Below are 24,785 nucleotides of genomic sequence, written 5' to 3' on the forward strand. Positions count from 1 at the left end.
GAACTGGGGGGGAGACTGAGGCGGGGACGGGGCTGAGGTGGGCCCGGGCGGCGCGGACCTGGGGGTGGGGCGTGGGGAGGACGTCCCGGGGCGCGGCGACGACCCCGCGGCCTCGCTCCTGGCCGCGAGTCCTGACTGACCGCCAGTCCTGACTGACCGCCGCTCGGGGCCAGGCCGTCCGCGCGGCACGGGGGTCGGCGGGGAGAAGATGGGCCAGGTCCCTGCTCTCTGGGAGCTCGCGTTTCAGACACAGACATTTAAACCGCTGAACAGAAGAGCCGTTATTAGACCTCGGGGATCAGTTCGTGCGGGGCTCTGCGGGCCCGGGCACGGCGTTTGAGTTGCTGTGAGCGCAGTGAGAGGCTCTGGGACCTTTATAGTTGGGAGGTGATCCGCCTGAGCAGGTGGCAGGTACAGAGGCCTTTCTGAACATTCCCGTTAAGCCCACTTCTGCTAAGTGATGCTGGTGCCAAGTGCCTTCGGCCGCATTATCATCACAAAACTGTTCAGGCTCTTTGTGTGTGTGTGTGTATTTTCTTTTTTTTGATGAAAACATCGAGGGTGGGAAAGGTCACTTCACCCATCCGCTTGCCCCCCAGTTTAGTAATAGTAATGCTGGAGTTTGTGCCTGTGTGCCCCTGACTCCTGAAGCAGCGCGCTCTGTGGTAGGACCGCCCCCTCGGGCCCCCTTCAGCCCTAACTTCAGCCCATTTTGCCCCTCTGCCCCTGCGGTGGCTCGGCAGCTACAGAACTCCTGGGTAAGACTCTCGCCTCCTAGCCTGATTGTGCTAATAGAAGGGGCCAAAGAGAAGCCTCTGGTTTCCATTTGGAACTTCAGGTTTCCAGAGAGGAAATAGTGACAGGGCCAAGGTGACTTTGAAATTTCTCTTTATCCAGCTTTTGCTCTCGGAGGGCCTGTCTCTGCGAGTAGCTGACGCTGTTGAGTGCTTTTCATGTGCCGAGCACTGTGCTAAGCAGCTCCGTTTCCATTGTCTTATTGTTCATCACCACCCTTATACCCATCCCTCCTCCACTTTGTTATGACACTTTTCAGACATACCAGAAAGTTGAAAGACTTGTGTAGTGTGTACCTGTGTGCTTGAATTCTACAAGTAACATTTTACTCTGTTGCTTTGTCTTCTGTCTGCTCATTTATCCATCTAACAATCTGCTTTTGCATTTCAAAGTAAGTTGTAGACATTAGCATACTTTACCATAAACCCGTTAGCCTTTGTGCCACTGTGCTGTGAACTCTGTTTTCAGATGAGGAAACTGTGGCTCCTAGAGGTTAGGTTATGGATCTGTGGTACTCGGCTGGTAATTGGTAGAGCCAGGATTTAAACCTAAGTCTGTCTGACTCCAGAACCCATACTCTTGACTCTGACGCCGTGTGCCTCCATACGAATGTGAGCTTCCCAAGGATAGAGACCGGGTAGCATCATGTACCCAGAACCTGACTCATTATAGGGACTCAGAAGTTACGTACTGAGTTATTAGGCATCCCACCTCTGCTACCAGGTCCTTGTCTGAGTCTGGTCGCATCAGCAGCCTGTCCTCATCTGAACAGTGAGAGTTAGACTAGGTCATCTTTTAAAGGCCCTTCCAGTTCATACTTTTTAAATTTTGGAATTCACTGGACATGTCTCACTGGAGAGAAGGAGCCTAAATGGAAGAAGATTAAATGGAAGGGGAAGTGTGAGTAAGAGTACGTAGCCAAGGTTGGCAAAGGCTCTTCTACCTCTTTTGAGTTGCCCAAGGAGTTCCAGTGCTGAGGATTATGATATCAGAGGTTACTGTGGAAAGACCATAATGGCTCTTTTGTCTTTTTAGAGATGCAGCATCTGAAGAATATCTTCTAGGCTCTGTTAAGTGTACTGTGCTTTTCCAGCTGAGCCAGAAGTGGAATAGGGCACATCCACATGCATTCCCTGAACCCACGTTTTTGAGGGGCTGTCTAAGTGTGGGACCAAGGTACGTCTCCACAGTCCATGGGGAAAGTGGGAGAGGAGATAAGATGTGCTCACAAGACCCTGTCCACAAGGTACCACCCAGGTAGAGGAGCTGTGGGCCTGCCCTGAGGCAAGGACGGTGCACCTTGGAGACAGTTGTGCTTTCGGTTTTTAGATCAGTGTGAGAAACCTTGAGATTAGGTGTTTAAGGAGTGTGATTTTCTCAGCCCTACTCCTTTAGAGTTAAATATTGTAAAATACATAAAACCAGGAACGCATTTATGGAATTTCTAAACACACGTATCAATATGCAGTCAACTCTTGAACAACATGGGTTTGAACGGCATGGGTCCACTTATTCACAGATTTCTTTCAATAAATACATATTAGGGTGCTACATGACCCCCAGTTGGTTGAACCCAGGGCTGCTGAACCACAGATATGGAGGGCTGACTGTATAGTTATGCACTGATTTTCGCCTGCGTGGAGGTTGGGTACCCCTAACTTCAAGGGTTCATGGGTCAACTGTATATATGTGTATGTGTATGCGAAATACATGCTGTATGTATATAATGTCCATACCTGTCTATATATAATATAGATGCTGTAAATGGCTTAATACTCAGAATATTTAAAATACACGAACGAACAAGTAATTTAATCTTGAGGATTTGAAGGGCATTCCTTGGATCTTAGGATGCTGTAGGTTAAACCTCACGTGCCGCATTTGCTTACAGCATTCTGGGATAGTTAACTGATGGCCAACTAGTAGCATATGTCATTGATTCTTAGCCCTTAGTGGGTTAATTTGGGAATGTGATGAAAGCTGTGACCCCTCCCTGGAAGAATGCACATTTGAACATATACACAGAGTCTTGTTTCCAGTTTTGAGGTGTGTGGGCCCCTGGAGTATATGCCATTGCTCCCATTTGTACCCCTCCTGTCTGTTATCCACATAGCAGCCATCAAGATACTTTAAAAACAAAATTTCAGAACATGACATGCGGCCTAAGGCTTTTTCACTGGCTTCCCATTACACGTAGAATAAAATCCAAACTTTACTATGGACTGGAAGATTCTGTTCTGAGTGCTGCCCCTCCTGCCTCTACAACCTCATCTTCCCGGTCTGCTTGTTTTCTGAACTCTGGTCAGCACAGCTTTTCTGTCCCTTGGACATGCCAAGCTCATTCCTGTATTTTGAATTTATTGTTTCCTTTGCTTGGAACACTGACTCCTGCCCTGCCTGCAGCTTCGTATATCAAATATAATGTCAAAGAGGCCTTCCCAGATCAGTCTTTATTATAGAGTAACCTCTGCCCCCAGCCGCCTGCTCTTTTCTTGCCCTTTTTTCTTCATAGTAGAGATTCTGTGTTTGTATGTCTCCTCCACTAGGACATGAGCTCCATGGCCCTCTACTGCCTCTGGCGCCTAGAACAGCATCTGTGGTGTCCTGGCACTCGATGAGTCTGAGTTGTGTGGACCAGACACGGGACTTTTTCGTCCTGTGAAACATTTTAATATTGATTTATTATTTCTTTCTATTGTGGTGTCTAGGCATGTGGTGTGATAGTGGAATTAATCAAAAGCAAGAAAATGGCTGGAAGAGCTGTCTTGTTGGCAGGGCCTCCTGGAACTGGCAAGGTACTCATTTTCTCTCATTTTTTAAAATCTACCCAAGAGGATGATCTTAATGTCTAAGCCAAATTCAATTTGTGTCTTAACTAGTCTCTGTTTAGCTAAATTGGTTATATGTATGTTTTTAAAACCAATGTGCAATAATACAGTTGAGTATCTAAAATCCATGCTTCTAAAATTCAAATTACCCTGGCTGACCTCCAGAGAAAAGAGAGTGAAGTCCTCAGAGGTGTCTCATTGTCTCTGTAATTTGTCTTTTATCTCTTTCAAGTCTCCTTTGCTTTGGAAATATATTTCTATTGGCCTAGGGCTTCATAAAATCTTGGGAGTGACATCTTACTTGAGGGGGAAAGAAAACCAGTCAGCAAGCAATTTTCCAAATGCTCGCTTGACCCAGCACTATTCTGGCTGCGTGAGACATGGAAAGAAAAAGCAAAAAAGGGGGCTTCCCTGGTGGTGCAGTGGTTGAGAGTCCGCTTGCCGATGCAGGGGACACGGGTTCGTGCCCCGGTCCGGGAAGATCCCACATGCCATGGAGCGGCTGGGCCCGTGAGCCATGGCCGCGGAGCCTGCGCTTCTGGAGCCTGTGCTCCGCGACGGGAGAGGCCACAACAGTGAGAGGCCCGTGTACCGCAAAAAAAACAGAAAAAGGAAAAAAGAATAATAGACGTGATTTTTATCTCCAAGGGCCTTACAGTCTCTCCAGGGCAGCATGAAAAACTCCAGTTGAGCGCTAAGGTGCGAGGCATCGCCTGATCTTAAATGCAGCTGGAATTGCAGCGGGAGGTGACACTTGGGCTGGTGTGGCTGGAGGGGTTGAAGCTTGACATTTGACTTGGCAGGGAAGGAAAGGGCCTTCCAGGCCGAGGGTGCAGGACAACTTGTGGGATCTGTGAGGGACTTGGCTGGGCGCTTGAAACGCACTAGAGTCCCCAGTCTGGGCCCTGCTTGTTCTTCTGGAGGGCGCTTGGTGCAGGAGAGGAGGAGCCTGGGGGAGTCACTGTGTAAAGAAAGGGGTTCCAGCGCTGGTGCTGAGACCCCAGGCAGGTCCCTTAGCCTTTCTGAAGCGGTAGCACAGCCCTGCCTGTTGGAGGGAGCTATCAAAGTGGCGGTTGTAGGATGATGACTCTCATCATTTTGAAGTCATATGATTGAATTGATAGTATGTCTTTTACTGGTGTCTAACCATAGAGGAAGAAGTGCTATATTTGTGAACAGGTATAAACGTGAGCTTTAATTCCCTTTCTGCTTGTCACTGTATTTACCATTTATTTGCTTACCGTTCCTTCTCATATCTTAGACCTTTGCTCTCCCTCCATTTCCTTCCTAAAGTACATCATTAAGAAGGTCCTTCTAGAAGTTTGTTGGTGGCAAAGTCAGGTTTGTATTTATTGTGTTGCCCCTGTTTGGAAAGATAGTTGTGTTGGATATATAATTCAGTTGACAGATGTGTTCTGTCAGTACTGTTTCTCTGAGTGATATTTGCTACCTTTTGGCTTCTGGTGTTGCTTTTGAGAAGACTGGTTTTGAGGATTTTGTCTTTTCTCTCTGGATGTTTTTGGGATATTTTGGTTTTGGTGTTTCACTGTGACATGTCAAAGTGTGGATTTATTTTCATTTATCCTGCTTCATATGGATCTGAGTACATATTGTGTCTAATAAGTTCTGGGAACTGGTCAGCCTTTGTCTCTTCAGATGCTGCCTTCCCCTGTTCTCTGTCTTCTCTTCTGGAGCTCCAGCTAGGTGAGGTTCCACTGCAGAGGTCCTCCGCTTGGGCCGAGTTTGCCCCCCGGGGAACATTTGGCACTGTCCTGAGACGTTTCGGTTGTCACACTTGGTTGGGCCGGGAGTGCTGCTGGCATCTTGTGGGTGGAGGCCGGGGGGTTTGCAGGGCACCCTGCAGAGCACAGAGCAGCCCCTGCAAGAGGAGTTCTCCAGCCCAAAATGCCCACGGTGCCAAGACTGGGAAATCCTGGGCTGGAGCGTCTCATTTTGTCTTCTTAGTCTTTGAACCTCTTTTATGTTTTCTGTTGTTTTGACTCTTCTGCGTTCTGCGTAGCTTCATTAGACATGTCTTCCAGTCTGTCTTGTAAGCTGTGAGGAAGCTACTCTTTAATCCAGTCCATTGAATATTTTCCATTTTGAAAAATTTGAAACCTACAAAAGAGTGGAAAGAACAGTTTGATGAATCCCTCTGTACCCTACTCATAGGTAACTAAGTGTAAATATTTTGTGAGATTTGTGTTTTCTCTATGTTACTTCTGAACCATTTGAAAGTAAGTGCAAGGGACCTTCTCTCATTCCCATGATGCTGTCATCCACCCAAGAAATATAATGTTGCTAATAAAATTAGCTAATATCTAGTTTATATTAAAATATCTCCAAGTCATTTCAGTTTGTGGCTCTTTCATTTTTTTATATTTTTAAATTGAATTATAATCACATATCACACATTGCATTCATTATTGTCTCTTTAGTCTCTTTATCGAGAACGGTTCCTGTCCCCTGCATTTTTGGTTTCTTTTCTTTTATGACACTGACATTTTTGAAGAGCCCAGGACAGTTGTTTTGTAGAGTACCCTACAGCTGTCCTCCAGTGGTTGTCTGATTGTGTCTGAAACATTCAGCTCTTTGGCAGAACGCGATGCAGGTGATGTGTCTGGAACCTGCATCACAACAGGGGGCTGACGCCACGTTCTACTATGAGGGGACTGGTTCCCTCTGAAATTTATAATCATTTGGGAAGTGACACGTTGAGAGGTCCTGAATATCCTTTTACCCTATGGCTGTAGCATTCATTGATGGTCATTGCTTTATCAGTTATCACATTGGTGGTTGCAAAATGGTGAATTTCTAAATCTGTCATATCCTCTACATATATTAGCTTGCTTTTTTTTTTTTGTAATGAAGAAGCCCCTCCCTTCCCCACTCATTATTTTTAATTTCTTCAAAATCTGTTTTTTGCTTGTTTGTTTGTTTTGGCCGTGCCATGCAGCTTGCAGGATCTTAGTTCCCCGACCAGGGATCGAACCCACGCCCCCTGCAGTGGAAGCGTGGAGTCCTAACCACTGGGCCTCCCAGGAAGTCCCAAAATCTGGCTATTTTTGATAGCCTCTTGTTCCTTGTTCGTGAAATACTTTCTTGTTTATTTTGTATCCTGTATCTGCTTGTGGACTCATGTTTGATCAAATCTGAGGCTTCCCTGATCTCTTGATTAGGGCCAAGTGCTTCCTGAGAGGACTTGGGAGGGCCCCTGCTGTGCTGCCAGGACAGGGCACATGAAGGAAATTTTGTGGCTTGGGTTTTCTGGCCATCAGGCAGTGTAGAGACCAATCCTTAATCTGTTTGAGAGCCTGCTGGTGAGACTTCCTCAGCCAGAGCTGTGGTGAGACGGACAAGCCTGTCTTTGTCCCTTGGAGATTTTCTCTGTGGCCACCTGGTCTACTGACGTGTGCCCTTCAAGGCTCCTTTTTATCCAGGGGTTTCTGGCATCTGTCAAACACCTGCCCAGCTTTTCAGAGTAGTAAACTACCTTGCAATGATAGTTTACTACTTTGGGTCTATCATGACTACTTACTTATTCTAGATGTTTTGTAACAGGAGGGAGTGGCTGTGGCTCTAGTGGCCGCTTTGCTGGAAGCATGGGTTTCTGGTGCTTTTGTAACATTGTACCCATGGACCTCAACGTTCAGACGACTTAACTGAGTGGCCGGCAGGAGTGTGGTGCTTGTTCAGAGTATGGCCATTCCCCTCCTGAGGCCTGCACACTCTTTTTTTTTTTTTGCGGTACCCAGGCCTCTCACTGTTGTGGCCTCTCCCATTGCGGAGCACAGGCTCCGGACGCGCAGGCTCAGCAACTGTGGCTCACGGGCCCAGCCACTCCGCAGCATGTGGGATCCTCCCGGACTGGGGCGCGGACTCTCAACCACTGCGCCACCAGGGAAGCCCTACACACGCTTAATAATAGGGCTTTATGTTTGGGTTTTAGAAAAAGGTGTTCGGATGAAGTTGAAAACAAAGTAGGTTTTTTAATCTTTTGGCAACAGCCTCTTTTTTGTGCCACTTGCATGGGGGGTGGGCACACAGAAATAGGTCTTGGAGATCGGGGTTTGCATCCTGACCCTTGCGCTTGCTAACTGTTTGACTTTGGGTGAGCTGGAAATTTCTGAGTTTCGGTTTCTAAATTCACAAAAGGTGAACTAGATTATCAAGTTCATAGGCTGCTTGGGAGGGTTCAGTGGGATCCCTCGTGCAAGTCACCCAGCCCTATATAGTAGCTGTAGGTATAGTCTGCACGGTAGCCACATCATATGCCAGCCTTCTGGGAGCCTTTAAATGGAGGAAACTAGACACACCTGAAGCATTTCTTAACCAATCATTTATCATATTTTAATGGAATATGTCGATCATCTCTTCTGTATTTGGTGGTGGTGGGGGTCTGCATTGAATCAGATGCAGCACTGTCTTTGGAGTTCACAACTGAGGGAGGGGAGTTGGGGCCTGTAGCGACAGGGGAAGAGAAAGAGGAGTGACTGGAAAGGTGGCGGGGTTTGGATAGAAGGTGAGCGTGGCAGGCCTGAGGCTCCTGCTGGGAGTCCTGGTGTCTTGTGCTGCTACCTGCCCCGTTATGCTCCAGAGATTTTCCCTTCGCTCTTAGGATACAAGAGAATACAGCTTTAGAGGTATCAGCCTGAGGGCACAGACCCAGATGCCTACTCAGACGGGCAGTGGGGCTGAGTGAAGCGCCCGGGAGCCCGCACGAGCCCTTGCTGGGGAGGCAGCTGCCCGCGTGTCCACTCCCAGTGCTGCCGTGTGGTCATAGGGGCCCCTTGTGGCCAGACCTTCTTGCTTCTCAGAAGAAGCTAAATAATTGTATTTTTATGTGAAATTTCCCAACATTAGAAAATGGGCAACAATTGAGTTTAAAAACACACATGAGGTCTTCCCTGGTGGTGCAGTGGTTAAAATCTGCCTGCCAATGCCGGGGACAGGGGTTCAATCCCTGGTCTGGGAAGATCCCACATGTCACGGAGCAACTAAGCCCGTGAGCCACAACTGCTGAGCCTGTGCTCTAGAGCCCATGCTCCACAGCAAGAGAAGCCACCGCAGTGAGAAGCCCGCGCACCACAATGAAATGTAGCCCCCACTCGCCGCAACTAGAGAAAGCCCGTGCACAGCAATGAAGACCCAGCACAGCCGAAAAAGAAAGAAAACACACATGAGACTCTGCAGGCCAAAACAGGAGCAGTCTGTGGGCAACCAGTTTGCTACCGGTGATCTAACCCAGGACTTTGATTTGACAGATGAGGAAGTCAGGCACCAGAGATTTGCCATGTACCCAGGGTCACGCTGAAGGTTAAACTAGCACCAAACGGGCAGTGAACAGAAGAGGAACCTTTACTGAGCCAGTTTTAAAACTGTCTCGGAGATCTGTGTCATCCTTCAGTAGCAACCTTGTTTTCTTCCTTAGCCTGTACGCCTTGGGGACCTTACCTGGGCTCTCGTGTCAAAGTTGAGGAAAGGTGAAAACAGTAGTAAAAGGCCGTGGTGTTTCCCCGTCCTGCACCAGCTTTAAGGCACTGGCTTTTCATACTTGCTCTTTGACCGTACATCTGTTAGTCTTCGTCTGCTCAGCATCTGCCTATGGTAGTTATCTTAGCAAAAGTAAATTTGTAGTTTATTAGGGCATGTTCAAGTGTAACTTCACCAGTTCATAGCTTCAGAATCCTAGCTTGTGTGTCATTCTTCATGGTTTGCGGGGCCACTCAGCATAAAGTGAACATCCTGTCATTTGTTCCTTGATTATTGATTTCTAATGGGTTGTAATTTGGTGCCTTCCTGTGTCTGTAAAGACAGAAAGCAGTATCTCAAAGACCCAGTGGTGCTGTTCTACTGCGACGAGGTCAGAACCCTGTTTTGACACTGAGGGAACAGTTTTGGGAGACTATACTGACTATTCTGATGGGAATCTGATCTCTGGAACCCTGCTGTCAGACTTTAAGGTTCCACTGTGCCATTTTCTAGATTATGGTACCGAGGACGTGTTATCTAATGTGTCTCAGCTTTGTCATTTGTGAAATGGGGAGAGTAGTGGTGTCCACTTCGTAGGGTGAGTGGAAGGGGCATGTGAAACATCGGGAATTGGACTGGCCAAGTCTCAGTCGTGGCAAGTGTTGTGATGACAGGGCCCATTTTGCTAGAAATCGACTGTCCACAAAAGTCATTAAACGTTTATTGTGAAACATGCAAACCGTATTAAAACTAAAGGGCTAGAGTTTCAGTTCCTAGTTAATAATTTTTTTATAGCATATGTTCCTGAATTGTATTTCCAGAATGTGAAACAAGTGCATTTCCTTTGTTTTCTTCTGTAGACAGCTCTAGCTCTGGCTATTGCTCAGGAGCTGGGTAGTAAGGTCCCTTTCTGCCCGATGGTGGGGAGTGAGGTTTACTCCACGGAGATCAAGAAGACAGAAGTGCTGATGGAGAACTTCCGCAGGGCCATTGGTGAGTACCCTGCCTGCGCCCAGTACCCATCTGCGCCTAATACCCTGTCCATGCCTGTCCGAGGCTTGTCCTCACCTGCCTCTTCCTTGTGAAAATGCCTCTAGGACTTGTATTCGTGGCACTGCTGTTTTTCTTTTGGTGCCATTAGAGTTATCTTTGCAAACGAAACGAAAACCCAGTTCTTCCAATGGAAGTGCTTTAGCAGCCAGCGAATGTGAGCCCAGCTGTGGGGCTGGGGCTCTTCATCTGACAAAGTAGATCTTCCTGGGGGCCTTACTGTGCTTTTAGAGATGACAGTCCCCTGAAAAAGTTCTGGATGTAAGCCAACAGCACTGTGTGTCGTGCTGTCAGAACGCCCGGCCTGCATGCTGAGCTGGTCAGCAGGCAAGGAAACCATGTGGGACGGTGGAGCTTCAAGGCTGTGGTGCCAACCGTGCAGGGCCTGGAGCTGCTGTACTGCCTGCCTGTGACGTGCCAGGCCTGCCACTGACTGTGGCCTTTCACTCCCCAAGAGGAAATTCTCAGTCTGCATTTTGCATCTGATGAAACAGAGTCTCATAAAGTTAACTAACTTGCCTACTGTGACCCAGCTAGTAAGTAGCAGCAGCCCTTCAGTCTGACCCTACACCTGTCTGACTCTGGAGCCCGTGCTCTGACCATGTGCTGTGAGCAGAAAATGGCCGCTCTCCTGAATTTGTACCTCTTACCAGCCAGGACTTCTGGGGCGTTCTCCTGGCCTCATTCCTGCTGATCTAGTTCTGGGGAAATCTTAGTTTCCCTCAGACCTACTTGTAGACATAGCTTATTCCTGTTAAGCTATGAAAAAGTATGTAATGCACACGTGAGTGTCTATATCTAGGATATACTTGCTGAGTTACAAGTATGAACACTTGTCAGAGTGCCTGTGTCATTTTACAGCCCCTTTGGTTGTCAAAACAAGGTAAGGGGCTTCCCTGGTGATGCAGTGGTTGAGAATCCGCCTGCCAATGCAGGGGACACGGCTTTGAGCCCTGGTCTGGGAAGATCCCACATGCCACGGAGCATCTAAGCCCGTGTGCCACAACTACTGAGCCTGCACTCTAGAGCCCGCAAGCCACAACTACTGAGCCCGCGTGCCACAACTACTGAAGCCTGCACACCTAGAGCCCGTGCTCCCAACAAGAGAAGCCACCACAATGAGAAGCCCGTGCACCGCAACGGAGAGTAGCCCCCGCTCACCGCAACTAGAGAAAGCCCGCGCACAGCAACGAAGACCCAACGCAGCCAAAAATAAATAAAATAAATAAATTTATTAAAAAACAAACAAACAAAAAGCAAGGTAAGTATTCTCAAGAAGGAAACTTACTAGAAAACGTCAAGGAAATTATGAAAGTTTAAGAAAGAGTAGATTTGTCTAAGCCCAGAATTCTTTCCTCAGGAATGGTAGAGTCTAATTGAAGGGTATGGTCATGTAGGGCCTTAGAACATGGTAGGGCTTTGCGTGCTACGTGGTGCGAAATGAAGGGAGAAGCAATGGGAGAGTGGAGTCCCTGTGGCTGGGTGTGGAGAGTGAGGGCAGAAGCAGGGAGCCCACGAGGAGTCTGAGCAAGAGGTGGTGGTGCGTTGGCCGGCGCGGTGGAGCTGGGGGTGGGAGAAGCGGTTGGATTCTGGGTCTGGTGGGATGGTGGAGCTGATGGGATTTCCTGAGAGATTAGTTGTGGGACTGGAAGAGAGAGAAGAGAGAGGAGGTGAGGATGAGTGCCAGGCGCTGCCGGGTTTGGAGGTGGGAGTATGGGGAGGAGCAGACTGGGCATCTGTTGAATGTCGCTGTGGGTGTAGTGGGCCGCGTTCATCAGTGTAGCCCCAGTTCCTGGCCCACGGTGGGTGCTCCGTGACGTTTTTCTGAATGAGAGAAGGGGTGCACTTTGAAGCAGGTAGAAGAAAACAGAGGCCTCTAGCCCTCAGTCTGTGTCTGGTCGACAGACAGATGTTTGGTTTACACAGTGTTTTTTAATAACTTTTGAGTGAGTTGCCAGTATTTGGAAATTGGGAGATGTCCCATAGAATGAAAGAAGCTTTCATTCCCTGGCAGCCGCGGTGGTCCAGGCGAAGCAGGCACCCTCCCTAGCAGAGCAGCCTGTACCAGCTCGCCCCGGTCTCCTTGTGGCACTCGCTCTGCTGCCTTACAGTCCCCGCCAGGGCCCTGTGAGCACTGGACTTTGGGACTCTTGTTAGAGGTTGGTTTAGAAACCAGAAACTGTGCACTCTGTCCATAGGCTAAGTTCTGGATTTTTTAAACTGCAAAGTATTTCCTACTGGAAATATTTTTTACGTTGAAACACTGGATTTCTTTTTTTTGTGCCTATTTTAAAGTGACATATAACATACACATAGAAAAGTGTAAAAATACCTATAGTTTAACAATAATGAAGTAGACGCTCATGCAGTCACCATTCAGCTCAAGGAACAGAGCACGGGCGGCACCACAGACATGGCTCGTGCCCTCACAGGTCATAGCCCCTCACCTTTCCTACACGTCCCCCACAGAGCGCAAGAGTGGTGTGGCAGTGGCTTCTGTGGCAGTCATAACCCTGTACACCCGGGTGTGTGTCCTAGGCAGTGTGGTTTAGTTTTGCCCCTTTTATAAACTTTATCTGAGCGGAACCTACTTTAGGTGCTGTGTCTTGCTTCTTTACCAGCCTTTTCTTTGTGAGGTTCAGCTCGTGGTGTTGTATCTGGAATAACAGTGCAAGTGGCTCAGAGGGCCCCCTTCCTAGTTTAAAATCTTTCTGAGTACGTCTCGAAAACTTAATGAACATGTGACAGATTTTATTTAACTCCTTAAGTAATGAGATAAAAAGTAAGGTGTTACAATTAGTTCAAATATCTGAGTACATTTTAAATGTATTTTTATTTATTAAAAAAAATATTTTTCTGGACTTCCCTGGTGGCACAGTGGTTAAGAATCCGCCTGCCGATGCAGGGAACACGGGTTCAAGTCCTGGTCCGGGAAGATCCCACATGCTGTGGAGCAACTAAGCCCGTGCGCCACAGCTAGTGAGCCTGTGCTCTGGAGCCTGCGAACCACAACTACTGAGCCCACGTGCCACAACTACTGAAGCCCGCGTGACTGGAGCCCATGCTCCGCAACGAGAGGCCACTGCAGTGGGAGGCCCACGCACCGCGATGAAGGGGGGCCCCCCCGCTCACTGCAACTAGAGAAAGCCCGCACGCAGCAGCGAAGCCCTATCGCAGCCAAAAATTAAAACACACACACACACACACACACACACACACACACGTATTTTTTTTTCTGACATTGATAAAAGATGACAAAACGCACCTTTACATGAATGCATATGTTTGGGTTGCTTAAAGTTAACTTACATGCTTTAAAATTTGAAAAAATAGAGATAAATTTCCTGGGATTCTGTTTTGTGATTTGCCATTTTTGAGGGGACGAGACAATGCGGTTCTTTTGATGGCAGCAAGGTGAAGAGAAATTTCTTGATCCTGACACAGAGTAAAAAGACAGGCCATTGACTATCTTCAAAAAGGAACCCTGCCCGTCTTCCTCTGCCTTTGAATTCCTGTGAAGTGGCGGAGGGGTTGGGGAGGAAGTGGTGAGCTGCCCAGAAATGAAAAGCAAGGAGTCTGTGCTGTTTCCTTGGCGTGATGAAGGTCCCTGTCAGGGATGTAGAAACCTGAGCCAGCAGATGAAACCTGTGCCGTTCACGATGTCATTGCCGGAGATAGCGCCAGCCCGACCCTGTTCCTGGCTAACAGCCGGTTTCATTGTCCATCACCCACATCCCCTGCCTGCTTGTCAGCACAGAGCAACTTCTAAACAAATATGGGGGCTAGTGAGAGACGGGAATGCCTTTCTTCCCCTACTCAAGGAATTTCATGTTACAGTCGTCTACCAGTAAATAGAGGGAAGCAATTCCATTTGAAGGAACTTATCTATGTGGGATATAAAAGTTTTGATTTAAAAATAAATCAAGTTAATTTTAAAAGTACAGAAATTTCCAATTTTGTCACAATCTTCTGTTGTCACAATTCATGTTGTTTGGAAAATTTTTGTCTTGATGTTCAGGAACTAAGCATTAGGTAAGGTAGAAATGAAATGCAGCCTCTCTTTTGGGACTATTCCAAGACTTCCATTTGTAGGTGATCAGATTAAAGGAAGGTGGAGTAAAACTTTAATATCTGAGAGTCTTTGCCCTGACTGGGTTTCTGGGGAAAGAAGGCAAACAACCCAGTGATAGGATAATGACCAGGTTTGAAGGTGGGAAGTGACCGAGAATGTCTGAACCACGGGCAGTGTTTCTGTGTGCCGCTGGGATATTTCCCTATTACGACAGAGGCGGCTTGGTGGTGAGGACACCCAAACCATTACGGGGCTTCCCACCCGCAGAGTAGTGTACAGCTCCACGTCATGAGCAGAACAGAGTTCTTCACTCATTCTTTAGATGAGTGTCTCTCAGCTGGGGCTGTACATTGGAACATCTGGGGAGCTTTAAACTCATAAAGATGACAGGGTCCCACCCCTTGAGATTCGGAGGCAAATGGTCTGAGTGCAGTCGAGGAGGGAGGAATTGTAGGAGCTGTCAGGTGAGTGTGCAGGGTGAGAACTGTGAGTGGGTCCAGCAGAGGTTCGGAGCCGTGCTCCCTCAACTTAAGCCAGCAGTGGTCCTCTTTTGCCCGGGCCCACTGGTATTATTTACTTAGGTATTTCTTTTTAAAGTGACTTGGTAGTTTGGTGCACAAATACAGAAGAGTGCATGGAACATCAGTGTATACCTCGGTGGATTATTATACATTGAAAACCCATGAAACTAGCACCCAGTCAAGAGAGAGATTATTGCCAATACCCCAGAGCATCTGTATGGTTACATCTATCCTTCCATTTTTGAGATTCAGCCCTATGGCTGCGGGTAGCCATAATCGTTTCTCATTGCTCCATGATATTCTGTTGTGCGAATACACCACAGTGCAGTTACCTCTCCCACTGCAGGTAGACATGGGACTTTTCCCAGTGTTTGGCAACTAAGAATGATGCTGTGTGACTGTGTCCCTTGGTGCACATGTGCACTCAGGCCTCTTGGGTATATACCTTGGAGTTGAATTGCAGGGTCACAGGTATTCATGTAGTCAACTTTAGGAGACAATAAATACCATGTTATTTACTTACACTCCCACCAGCAGTGTAAGCTTTCCTTTTGTTCGGCATCCTTACCAACTCTTGATATTGCCAGTCTTTTTAGTTTTAGTGATTCTGGAGGTTGTAGAGTAGTATTTTGTTGTTTTTTCTTTTTCCATTGTTAAAATTTTTATTTTGGAAAATATCAAGTACCCAAGAAGTGGTCAAGTGGTACGATGACCTCCCCCATGGTCCCATCTGATTGCAGAGCTGCTTTCATATCTATAAATATTTCAGTTATGTATCTCCGAAAAAGAAGGACTTAAAAAAATACCATTTTCATACCTAGGAAAAATTAACAGTAAATTCTTTAATATCATCACATATCTAGTTAATCTTCACATTTCAGGTTGTCCTGTGTCATAATATGTTTCTTTTATAGTATTGTTATGCAAATCAGTATACAAATAAAGGTCTACATAATAGATTGGTTGGGAAATGTCTTCTGTCTTTTAAATCTGTGTTTCCCTTATGTTTCTATTTTTACCTTTGGGCAAAATACAAACTAGATAGAGACTGGGGTCGTACTCAAGGGCTGGCAGAAAGTGGGTGGTGAGCACTGTGGGTACATGCTAACTGGAAGCGAAAGGACAGGGCGAGCTTCATGAGAAAGGCCCTGCGGTAGGATCGGAGGAAACGGGTCCTGGAGACTTGGACCCCAGTCCTGGGTCCACCCTGAAGAGGGGTAGACTCTCCGCCTCACCGCTGGCGCTGACGGTTGCATCTGCGAAGCGGAGACAGCGTCCTTCCATGGCTGCTTCGGGGCTGACGGCCCTCCTGCTGTCTCCCGGCCCCAACCCTCTGGACCGGGTGGGGGGCTGCTTCTAAGGGCGAAGAGCTGCTGCAGCCTTGATTCTTAGTTTATTGTTGGTGTGGTCTGCCAGCTTTCCCCTAAGTTCAGGGGTGCCTTCTGTAGCCCATCTTCACCTGATCTGACCCGAGGATGCTTCCCTCCTCACCTTTGAACTGATGGCAGGCACAGTGAGTTAGAATGGCTTTCTTGTTGAAGTTTTTAGAATCCTCTGAAAATAGATTTAATAGCTGCTAACTTACCTGTGGCATGGCTGTGGTTTCGGAGGAAGCCATTTGTGTCTCTTGACCTGGACTTTGGGAATTAGAGTCTGTGCAGGAGTGTGTATGTGCTATGTGTGTTTTCAGAGAAGCTGGGGTGGTGATGTGCATTTGTCTTCCTATTTTAAGAAAAACTTCAGTTACTAATGATTACCATTGCTTTGTTAGAAAAACCCAGTTTCCTTTTTTTCTCAAGTTACTGTAAATGTTATTGAAGCATAACGTGCATACATACAGAAAGGAGCATAAATCGTAACTGTAGCTCGATGAGTTTTCATGAAGTCAACACACTCATGTAACCAGCACCCGGATCAAGAAACAGACCTTACTAGAACTCCAGAAGCTGCTTATACCCTCTCTAGCTACTCTTTTTGTCCCCCGGGCCAGCAGGCAGAGACATGCGTTGTATCGACTTCGAGGGGAAAAAACGTCTGATCCAGACAAGGCCTGGGTTTTCGTGCTGAGTTTGGGGGTGCCGCGGTGCAGGGGCTGTAGCATCCCGTGGCGCCCTCCTAAGAGATCGTGGGCCTTATACAGAACTTGCAGGCACATCTGCAGGCAGATTTCTTGGGTGTTGGATGGTCTGCCTGATAACACCCCCTCACCCCTAAGTGACTTCTTTGGCCCGTCCATTCACGTGTGCCTGCGGGGCTGAGCCTTCAGCCCGGGTGTTGACAGTCTCGCGGGGGCCGCTCGGCGCTGCAGGTCCCTGCACGGGGAGACGCAGGGTGCCAGGTGGTGACTGGAGGGTGAGGAAGAAGGAAGGGTTGTGTCAGGGCAGCTTTGTAGAGCCGGCAAGTCTCTACCTGGAAGTCTGTGAGACCAAAGGGAGGGAAGGATGCTTCCGGCAGCAAAAACATGGTACTTGAAGGCACTGAGGCCATCTTCTAAAAATTAACTTGACAACAAACATTTATTGAACAGCTAATGTGGGTGATGTTTAGAACAGGAGAGAGAAGTTTGCCTTCATTTACAGTATTCTAATCTAAGAATTGTAAATGCTCTATTATTGGGGGCGGTTTGCTTTGGAGATGAATTGCAAAGAGTTGTAGAACCACCCGCTACAAATCGTGAATGACAGCTGGGTGTTTCTTCTTGGGGTGTGCAGTGAGGAGCAGCCCGGGGCCCAGATGCCTGGCGGGGTGGCTGTCCCTTGCTCTCAGCACGGACCTCTCATTATTATCCTATGCCTTGCTCAGGCCTGATGATGTCAGAAGGGGTGTGGTGAGTTACTCCACTGGTTTTAAAAATTTCCTTCAAGAGTCAAAAGTGCAGGAAACAAAGGCCCATGTAGTTGCTGCTCCAGCGGAGTAGGATGGTTTGGGTTCAGAGACAGGATTAGAGGCTTAAGCTAAGTTTCACCCCCTTGGAGGAGTAGCAGTTGTCTGAAACAATTTTGAGGAACGATGGCCTGTGTGTCTAATTCTAGATCTGAACCTAGAAGGTCCCTTTGAGAAGGTGAAATAGAACAGTTCTCTGCGTTCCGAGCAGCTCCTCCACTACGTGTGTGTGGGCAGTGCTTCCCCACCCAGGGTTATGTACGGGTGAGGCTGACTTGTTGGTTCTTATGACGTGGAGGTTTTATGGCTAAAATGGCTGTTAAAAGAATGAGAGGGAGTCGTGCTTCTCACCAGGGCTCGTTCATCTGCCATGTTTCTCTTCCAGGGCTGCGGATAAAGGAGACCAAGGAGGTATACGAAGGCGAGGTCACGGAGCTCACCCCATGTGAGACGGAGAACCCCATGGGGGGCTACGGCAAGACCATCAGCCACGTGATCATAGGACTCAAGACAGCCAAGGGGACCAAGCAGCTGAAAGTGAGTGCCTGCTCGTGGGCCGTCGCTCTGCCCCAGGATCGCCCCATGCGGCGTGACCTGTCTGTGCACAGGGCCGACAGAGTCACATGTTGGGCAGGGCTGGCACACGGAGGACTCAGTAAAGACGTGGCTCTTCTTCTCTTCTTTTTATTTATGTATTCATTTATTTATTTTTGATTCCGTTGGGTCTTTGTTGCTGCGCGCGGGCTTTCTGTAGTTGCGCAGAGCAGGGACTACTCTTTGTTGAGGTGCACGGGCTTCTCACGGCGGTGGCTTCTCTTGCTGCGGAGCACGGGCTCTAGGCGTGCGGGCTTCAGTAGTTGCGGCTCGCGGGCTCAGTAGTTGTGGCTCGCGGGCTCTAGAGCACATGCTCAATAGTTGTGGCGCACGGGCGTAGCTGTTCCATGGCATGTGGGATCCTCCCGGACCGGGGCTCGAACCCATGTCCCCTGCATCGGCAGGCGGACTCTCAACCACCGCGCCACCAGGGAAGCCCTCTTCTTTTCTTGTTGACAAGGGAGCTGTGTATGTTAGGCCTGGGCTGTGTGGTGCCATCCTGCGTCCCACACAGTGACCGTGTGTCACAGGCCTGGGCATTGGCTGTTCAGTTCCAGTGCTCGTGCTCACAGGAAAAGCAGCACTGAGGGATCTGGTAAGAGTTGAAGAGTGATGACAGCGGACTCCCTAGTGGCCCAACACAGAGTCCCGGCTGCAGTCCCTTTTGTGTGTCGGGCCCTATTAACCCGGGGTGGCTTCAGTGGTCGGTTGTGCTCAGGCCAGGGTCCCGGAGACAGTGTGGCGGTGGCAGTCGGGGAGGCCCTGGGTGAGCCTCCCACTCCTGTCCTGTAAGCCTGGAGGAGGCGGGCAGCAGGGACGCCTGGCGGGGAGCGTGGGTTTGGAGTCTGCCGCTCACTGCAGTGTGGCCTTCTGCAGTGACTTCATCTCTGAGCGATGGTTTCTTTATCTGTTACATGGGAATAATAATTGCCTGCCTCACAGAGTTATTGTGAGGATAAAAGTTGTAGCTTTGGGGGTGGTACCCAGTTACCTAAGAAGTGGTAGCTGTTGGTGTTGTTGTGAGATGGGGCAGCCTTATTGTGGCTTTGCCTTATTGATAACAATGAATAACCTTTTCTTCACAGCTCTCACTTATTGTATGTGCCAGGCCCTGGGCCAAGTGCATCAACAAATCTCTGTGTGTGTGTGTGTGTGTGTGTGTGTGTGTAATTTCCCTCATTTTACAGATAAAAGAAATGAGGCTCGTGAGGAGGTTAAGCAGTCATCCTCGGATCACACAGCTAGTTAGTGGCAGGGCGGACTCTCTGAGTCCTAACCACTATGCTGCCTGCCCTCCAACTTGCTGTGTGACCTTTAGACGTCAGTTGAGCTCTCTGGGCCTCCCTATCTAAACTGTGGTAGATTGACCATATAATTTCCCCATCTTTGCTCTCCTCTGCGATTTTATTGTTCTTTGATTCTGTAAGGTGGTCTCTTGGTCACTGCTTTATGGAGATCATAAACATGTCACTTCTTCAAAGGACCATTTTTCTTTATCCTAACAGCGTTTCCCATCTCAGGAGCTTGCCTCTGCAAATACCTCTCTTAAACCCCTCCCCCTTCATCTCTCCCATTCTGTAGTAATTAGATTTCTTAGTAGTGTCTACCACCTTTCAGTAATTACATTTTCAGTCACTTCATTTGGGAAATTAACTGATACAAAAATGTTGGAGGCAAAAAAAAGAAGTGTACTCTCCAATATAGGATATATAAAGTAAGATATGCAGTTTAAATTTTAGCTACCCATAAAGCTGTTTTGCACAGTTTCTTTAAGAAAATAACAAAAGGGTGAATGTTTTGCTTCCAAAATGAGTACTTCCAGGCGCTTTGAGCATATGTACAAGCTGTTTGGATAGATGGAGTTCAAATACTCGGTGAATATTTACGTGTGAAGGAGGAAGTACCGCCATTTATGGAGAGCCTCCCTCATCCCAGCCCTGCGGTAGGGGCCTGCCACCCCCGTCTTCATGCTCATGGCAGTGGTCCAGGAGCCGTCGGGCCCATCCCACCAGGGAGATAGAGCCCTGGGTTCCCTCTGGTTACTCTTTGTAACAACTTCATTGAGGCCTCATTTTTAGTAAAATTCACCCATTTTAAGTGTACAGCTCAAGGAATTTTAATCGGTTTACAGAGTTGTACAGCTATCATCACAATCCAATTTTAGAACATTTTCATTACCGCAAAAAGAAACCTCATGCCTAATCTACTTTCTGTCTATATATTTGCCTTTTCTGAACATTTCATATAAATAGAATCATACAGTATGTGTTCTTTTATGTCTTGCTTTTTCTACTGAGTCCTGGGAAGGTTTTACTCTAATTTTGTTTGAGAGTTGAGAGTAATAGCTCCCCTTGAAATCTAACTGAGAGAAACATTTCTAAATGCTGGCTCTGTACAAAAGGTGCTGTCCCACAACACTGACCACCTGGGGGGCCTGGGTCTGGATGATCTGGGGAAGCAGCAGTTCCCAGAAAGCGCTACTTGCCTTTTCTGGAGATGTGAACACGTGGGCCCAAGGGGGCAGACACTGGAATTTGAATCGACTGGCTTGGGGAAGATCCTGCTTTTATGTTTTCTTTGAATTTTACACATCTATGATGTGATCACAGCTGGGTGCTGTTGTATAGATGAGGAAACTGAAGCTCAGAGAGCCTTGTCTAAAACCATGGGCCCACAGAAGGGCAGCCATGGAGAGTAAGCAGGTTCTGTCCGTGCTTCCGGTGCAGAAACTGCCACCCCTGCCTGGTGTGGGGAGGGCAAAGGATTGAAGCAGGGAAAGCAATCTCAAAAGGGGGTGTTAGGGTCTCTGGTCCCATGGACAGTATGGGCCCCACCTGGAAGTGGTCAGAGCCATATTTGCCAGTTTGCAGCCTCTGGAGTAAAAGGAAGGAGGAGCTTAGGTCTCCCTTTGTGCCCCTCTCCTGCCTTCTCTTTGGGACACTCATACCCCAAAGCCTGTCTCCCCCATACACACACACACACACACACACACACACACACCACACACACACACACACACCACACACACACACACACACACACACACACACACACACACTCCCTCCCTCCCTCTCTCTCCCTCCCTCCCTCTCTCTCCCTCCCTCCCTCCCTCCCTCCCTCCCTCTCTTCTTTCTCTCTCTCTCTCTCTCTCTCTCTCCCCCCCTCTCTCCCTCCCCCCCTCTCTCCCTCTCTCCCTCCATACGGTCATTAGCTACCTCAGCTCTCATAGAGGAAACTACCTTACAGTATATCAGAAATAAATACAACGTGGATTATAGTTCTCTGGTTCACTGTTTGTTTGTTTTTTTAAGCTGGACCCCAGCATTTTTGAAAGTTTGCAGAAAGAGCGAGTAGAAGCTGGAGATGTGATTTACATTGAAGCCAACAGTGGGGCCGTGAAGGTAATGCCACGAGGAGACCCAGGTGGCCGGGAAGTGGCTTGCTTTCTTCAGGGGGTCCGGGGTGCGTGGGAAGGGGCACTGTGTCTGCTGCGATGCTGCTGGAAGGGCAGCAGTTGCCCCTTTATGTTTAGTCAAGTTTGCTTTCCCTTTATCTGCATTCTTTAACCTTCTCATGATTAAAACAGACAGTCTGTTAGAAAAATACCAAAACCTGTTTAGAGGGGGAGAATGGTGAGGACGCGAAACAACTGTAGTCATTTTCAAATTGAAATGTGCAGGGTATTTAATCTTCCTTTTATCTCTTTGGTATTTTCTTCCCAAGATATATGCATGTGGAAAGGAATGCTGCATTAGTTGGCATTCTTTTTATATCTGATTTCCAGTGTCCTGTACAGAGTTCCTCACTGTTTAATGGATGAGCATAATACTTCATATCATACAATAAATCACCCACCTACAAAAGAGTCTGAACAGCCCCTCCGTCTCCAGTTAATCTACTGGATTTGCCCTTTATCGGGAATTGCATACAGTTAAGAGAGAGGGGGAAGATTCTGGGAGAGAGTATCGGGTGTTTTCAGCCGGGTTTTGGAACCCAGCGATGGGCAGATAGCTCCTTCTCTTGGCAGCAGGGAAGCAGAGGCCATGTTTGCAGTTTGTCAAGGCGGCTGTCAGGCCGCAGTGGGACCTGAGACTTTTATCTCACCCTGTGCCGCTTGGGGACTTGGCAGTGGAGCTCGCCAGGCACTCAGGTTTCGCTCTCTCTGCAGAGGCAGGGCAGGTGTGATACCTACGCCACCGAATTCGACCTTGAAGCTGAAGAGTACGTCCCCTTGCCCAAGGGGGACGTGCACAAGAAGAAGGAAATCATCCAGGACGTGACCCTGCATGACTTGGACGTGGCCAACGCACGGCCCCAGGTACTGCCCCCAGCTACCGCCGGGAAGCTGGCCCTGCTGGCGGCCCTGCTGGCGCGGGAGCCTTTTGTGTTCTGGAGGCTCCGGGATGAACTGTCAGTCTTGCTGCTGCTTCTTAGGGCAGGCAGTCCTTTTCTGTCTGTAATGTTCAGCAATTAACATGGACAAGAGCTACGAGGGGCTCCTTTGTTGCCTTTCAAACGCTCTAGTCACAGATGGTTTCCTGCGTATTGTTCCTTCTCCCAGCCCAGCCTCTGGCCCCCGAGCTGGCCAGCTTCTCCCTGGCTCCTCTCCAGCACGTGGCTCGGGCCTGGGCTGCTCTGGGTGTGAATGGCAGAGGGCAGGAGTGTTCTTTGAGCCCTTTGCAGGATTTCAGGGAGCCTGAGAAAGCTGTGTCTTCCCCCTGCTTAGCAGAATCCCCAGTTTTATAGCTTTGAGCTGGAACTGTCCCTGCTCCTTATGCGAGCAGAAGATGGATGCTTGTGTCCTGACTAATAAAATGTGGGGAAAGCACAGGATGATTTTATGCCATCTCTGGGAAATGTGCAATTCAGAGAAGCCGACTCTTCCCTGCTGGTGGTCTTTAGGTTTGGTTTCCTCTTCGTCCTAAAAGAGGCCACCTCTTCACTAACAAGGGAATAGGCTTTCTAACCTGAAATTTGATCCTTGGGTGTTGTCCCTTGGAGCCTTGGCAGAGAGCTTGCTGAAGAATCTCCCCCCAGTTTGTGAAACCAGCCTGCTGGGAGCCACTCGCCTGAGGAGTCTCACCAAAGTGGAGTCCGGGATTGTGGCTCCAACACTGTGGGCTCGGCCGACAGTCACTTCGGGTCTTCAGGTTTTTGTGATTTAGGGCTCTCTGATTTTGAGTTTACTCCTCTGTGGAAAGGGCATGATACTTCCTACCTGGCCCGGCAAGTATTTGGGAAACATTAGCTCCCTTTCACTGTTGAACATTCAGGGAGCGCCTGTGTCCCAGGGCCTGGAAATAGCAGGCGATCACGAAATGTTGACTGCTTGCTACCTGCACTGAGGGGCTGGCAGGTGGGTGCAGCAGCTGGTGAGCCTGCGCGGGGTCAGCCAGCTGCAGGGACAGGCCCTGGGCTCCGAGCAAGTCTGGTAGCCGGGCCTAGTGAGGGGGGCGGACACGAGTCCATGCGTCTGTCCCCAGGGGGCTGGAGCAGCAGGACAGTGTTGGGGTCAGACGCCCCATAGAGGGGCTTCCCAGGAAACAGACTGTGGTTCCTGACAGGTGGGCTCGAATTGAGTCCAGAAGAGCTGGATGCCCAGGGAAGAGTTGGCAGTCCTGTGGGGTGAAGCCGTCCGGGACTGGGAAGAGACACGGCCAGGGTGGGGGGGGCGGCCCCACGGAGCTTGTTCTTCCCACAAAGGCATTTTGTTTAATTCTGGCCGCTCGGGGGAACCTCTTAAAAACTCCTCTTTGTTGAGAAGTTCCTCAAGCTTCCAGTGCAGGTGCCCAGGGTCTCCACATCTCAGGACCCCTGTCGAGTTGATGAGCTGACGTGGGGCAATTGACGAGGGGCACTGGGGTTGGGGGGTGGCGATGAGGCATTTGCAGCTGCCTTAGGAAGCAGGACTGATTCCTGAGTCTTCTCCTCTGCAGGGGGGACAAGACATCCTGTCCATGATGGGCCAGCTCATGAAGCCAAAGAAGACGGAGATCACAGGTGAGAGAAGAAGCAGAGTTGGGGGCCTGGGGTCTGACGGACCCGGTCCCCAGCCTGGCGAGTGCGTCGGGAGGCGCACTTCTCCCCCCTGACAGTGTGTGGCTGTCCTCGGTGTCCTCGCGCTCATCCCACCGATGGAGGCTGTCACGGGTCACGTTGCTTCTGCAGCGCATGGAGTCCCCAGGCGAGGCGGGAGTGTGGCTGCCCCTCGTGGGCCTGTAGTTTACCTGATCCCCTTGCTAACTGGTACGCCCCTCTTTTTTCTAATTACCACCTATAGCTTTGTCACCTGAAAATGTTAAACATTAAAGCTCTGTTTTCTTTAAAGTTTCAGCCAGTGGCATGATCTGAGCCCTTTCTATTAGAGTTGCCTAGAGCAGCGTCCTTATCTTAAACACAGCTTTGACCATCCCGCTTCATGGCTGTGGTAGAAGGTGCTGGTTTGTGGGCTGCTCCCTCCTGCTGTTAGTACAGGCGCTGGTTTGGACAATGAGAACTGTGACCTTGGACGGTTATTCAGCTTTTGAGAGGCTCTGTCCCTCTTAGAGCTCTGAGATGGTGCCTTTCCTC

General features: G+C 48.8%; 1 protein-coding gene across 3 annotated transcripts in view; it reads left to right on the top strand.

The window, feature by feature from the left end:
• The window catches only part of RUVBL1 (RuvB like AAA ATPase 1), a 35,633-nt gene that overhangs the window by 264 nt on the left and 10,584 nt on the right, over positions 1–24,785 (top strand). For all 3 annotated transcript variants that reach the window (XM_067755662.1, XM_067755660.1, XM_067755661.1), the window contains exons 2-7: positions 3,504–3,590; positions 9,956–10,088; positions 18,007–18,158; positions 21,527–21,616; positions 22,384–22,533; positions 24,152–24,215. In XM_067755662.1, the coding sequence (XP_067611763.1) occupies positions 3,504–3,590; positions 9,956–10,088; positions 18,007–18,158; positions 21,527–21,616; positions 22,384–22,533; positions 24,152–24,215 (676 nt within the window). The remainder of the gene's footprint in view (positions 1–3,503; positions 3,591–9,955; positions 10,089–18,006; positions 18,159–21,526; positions 21,617–22,383; positions 22,534–24,151; positions 24,216–24,785) is intronic.

This window comes from Pseudorca crassidens, chromosome 10 (assembly GCF_039906515.1).
Source record: "Pseudorca crassidens isolate mPseCra1 chromosome 10, mPseCra1.hap1, whole genome shotgun sequence".
Lineage (NCBI taxonomy): Eukaryota > Metazoa > Chordata > Mammalia > Artiodactyla > Delphinidae > Pseudorca > Pseudorca crassidens.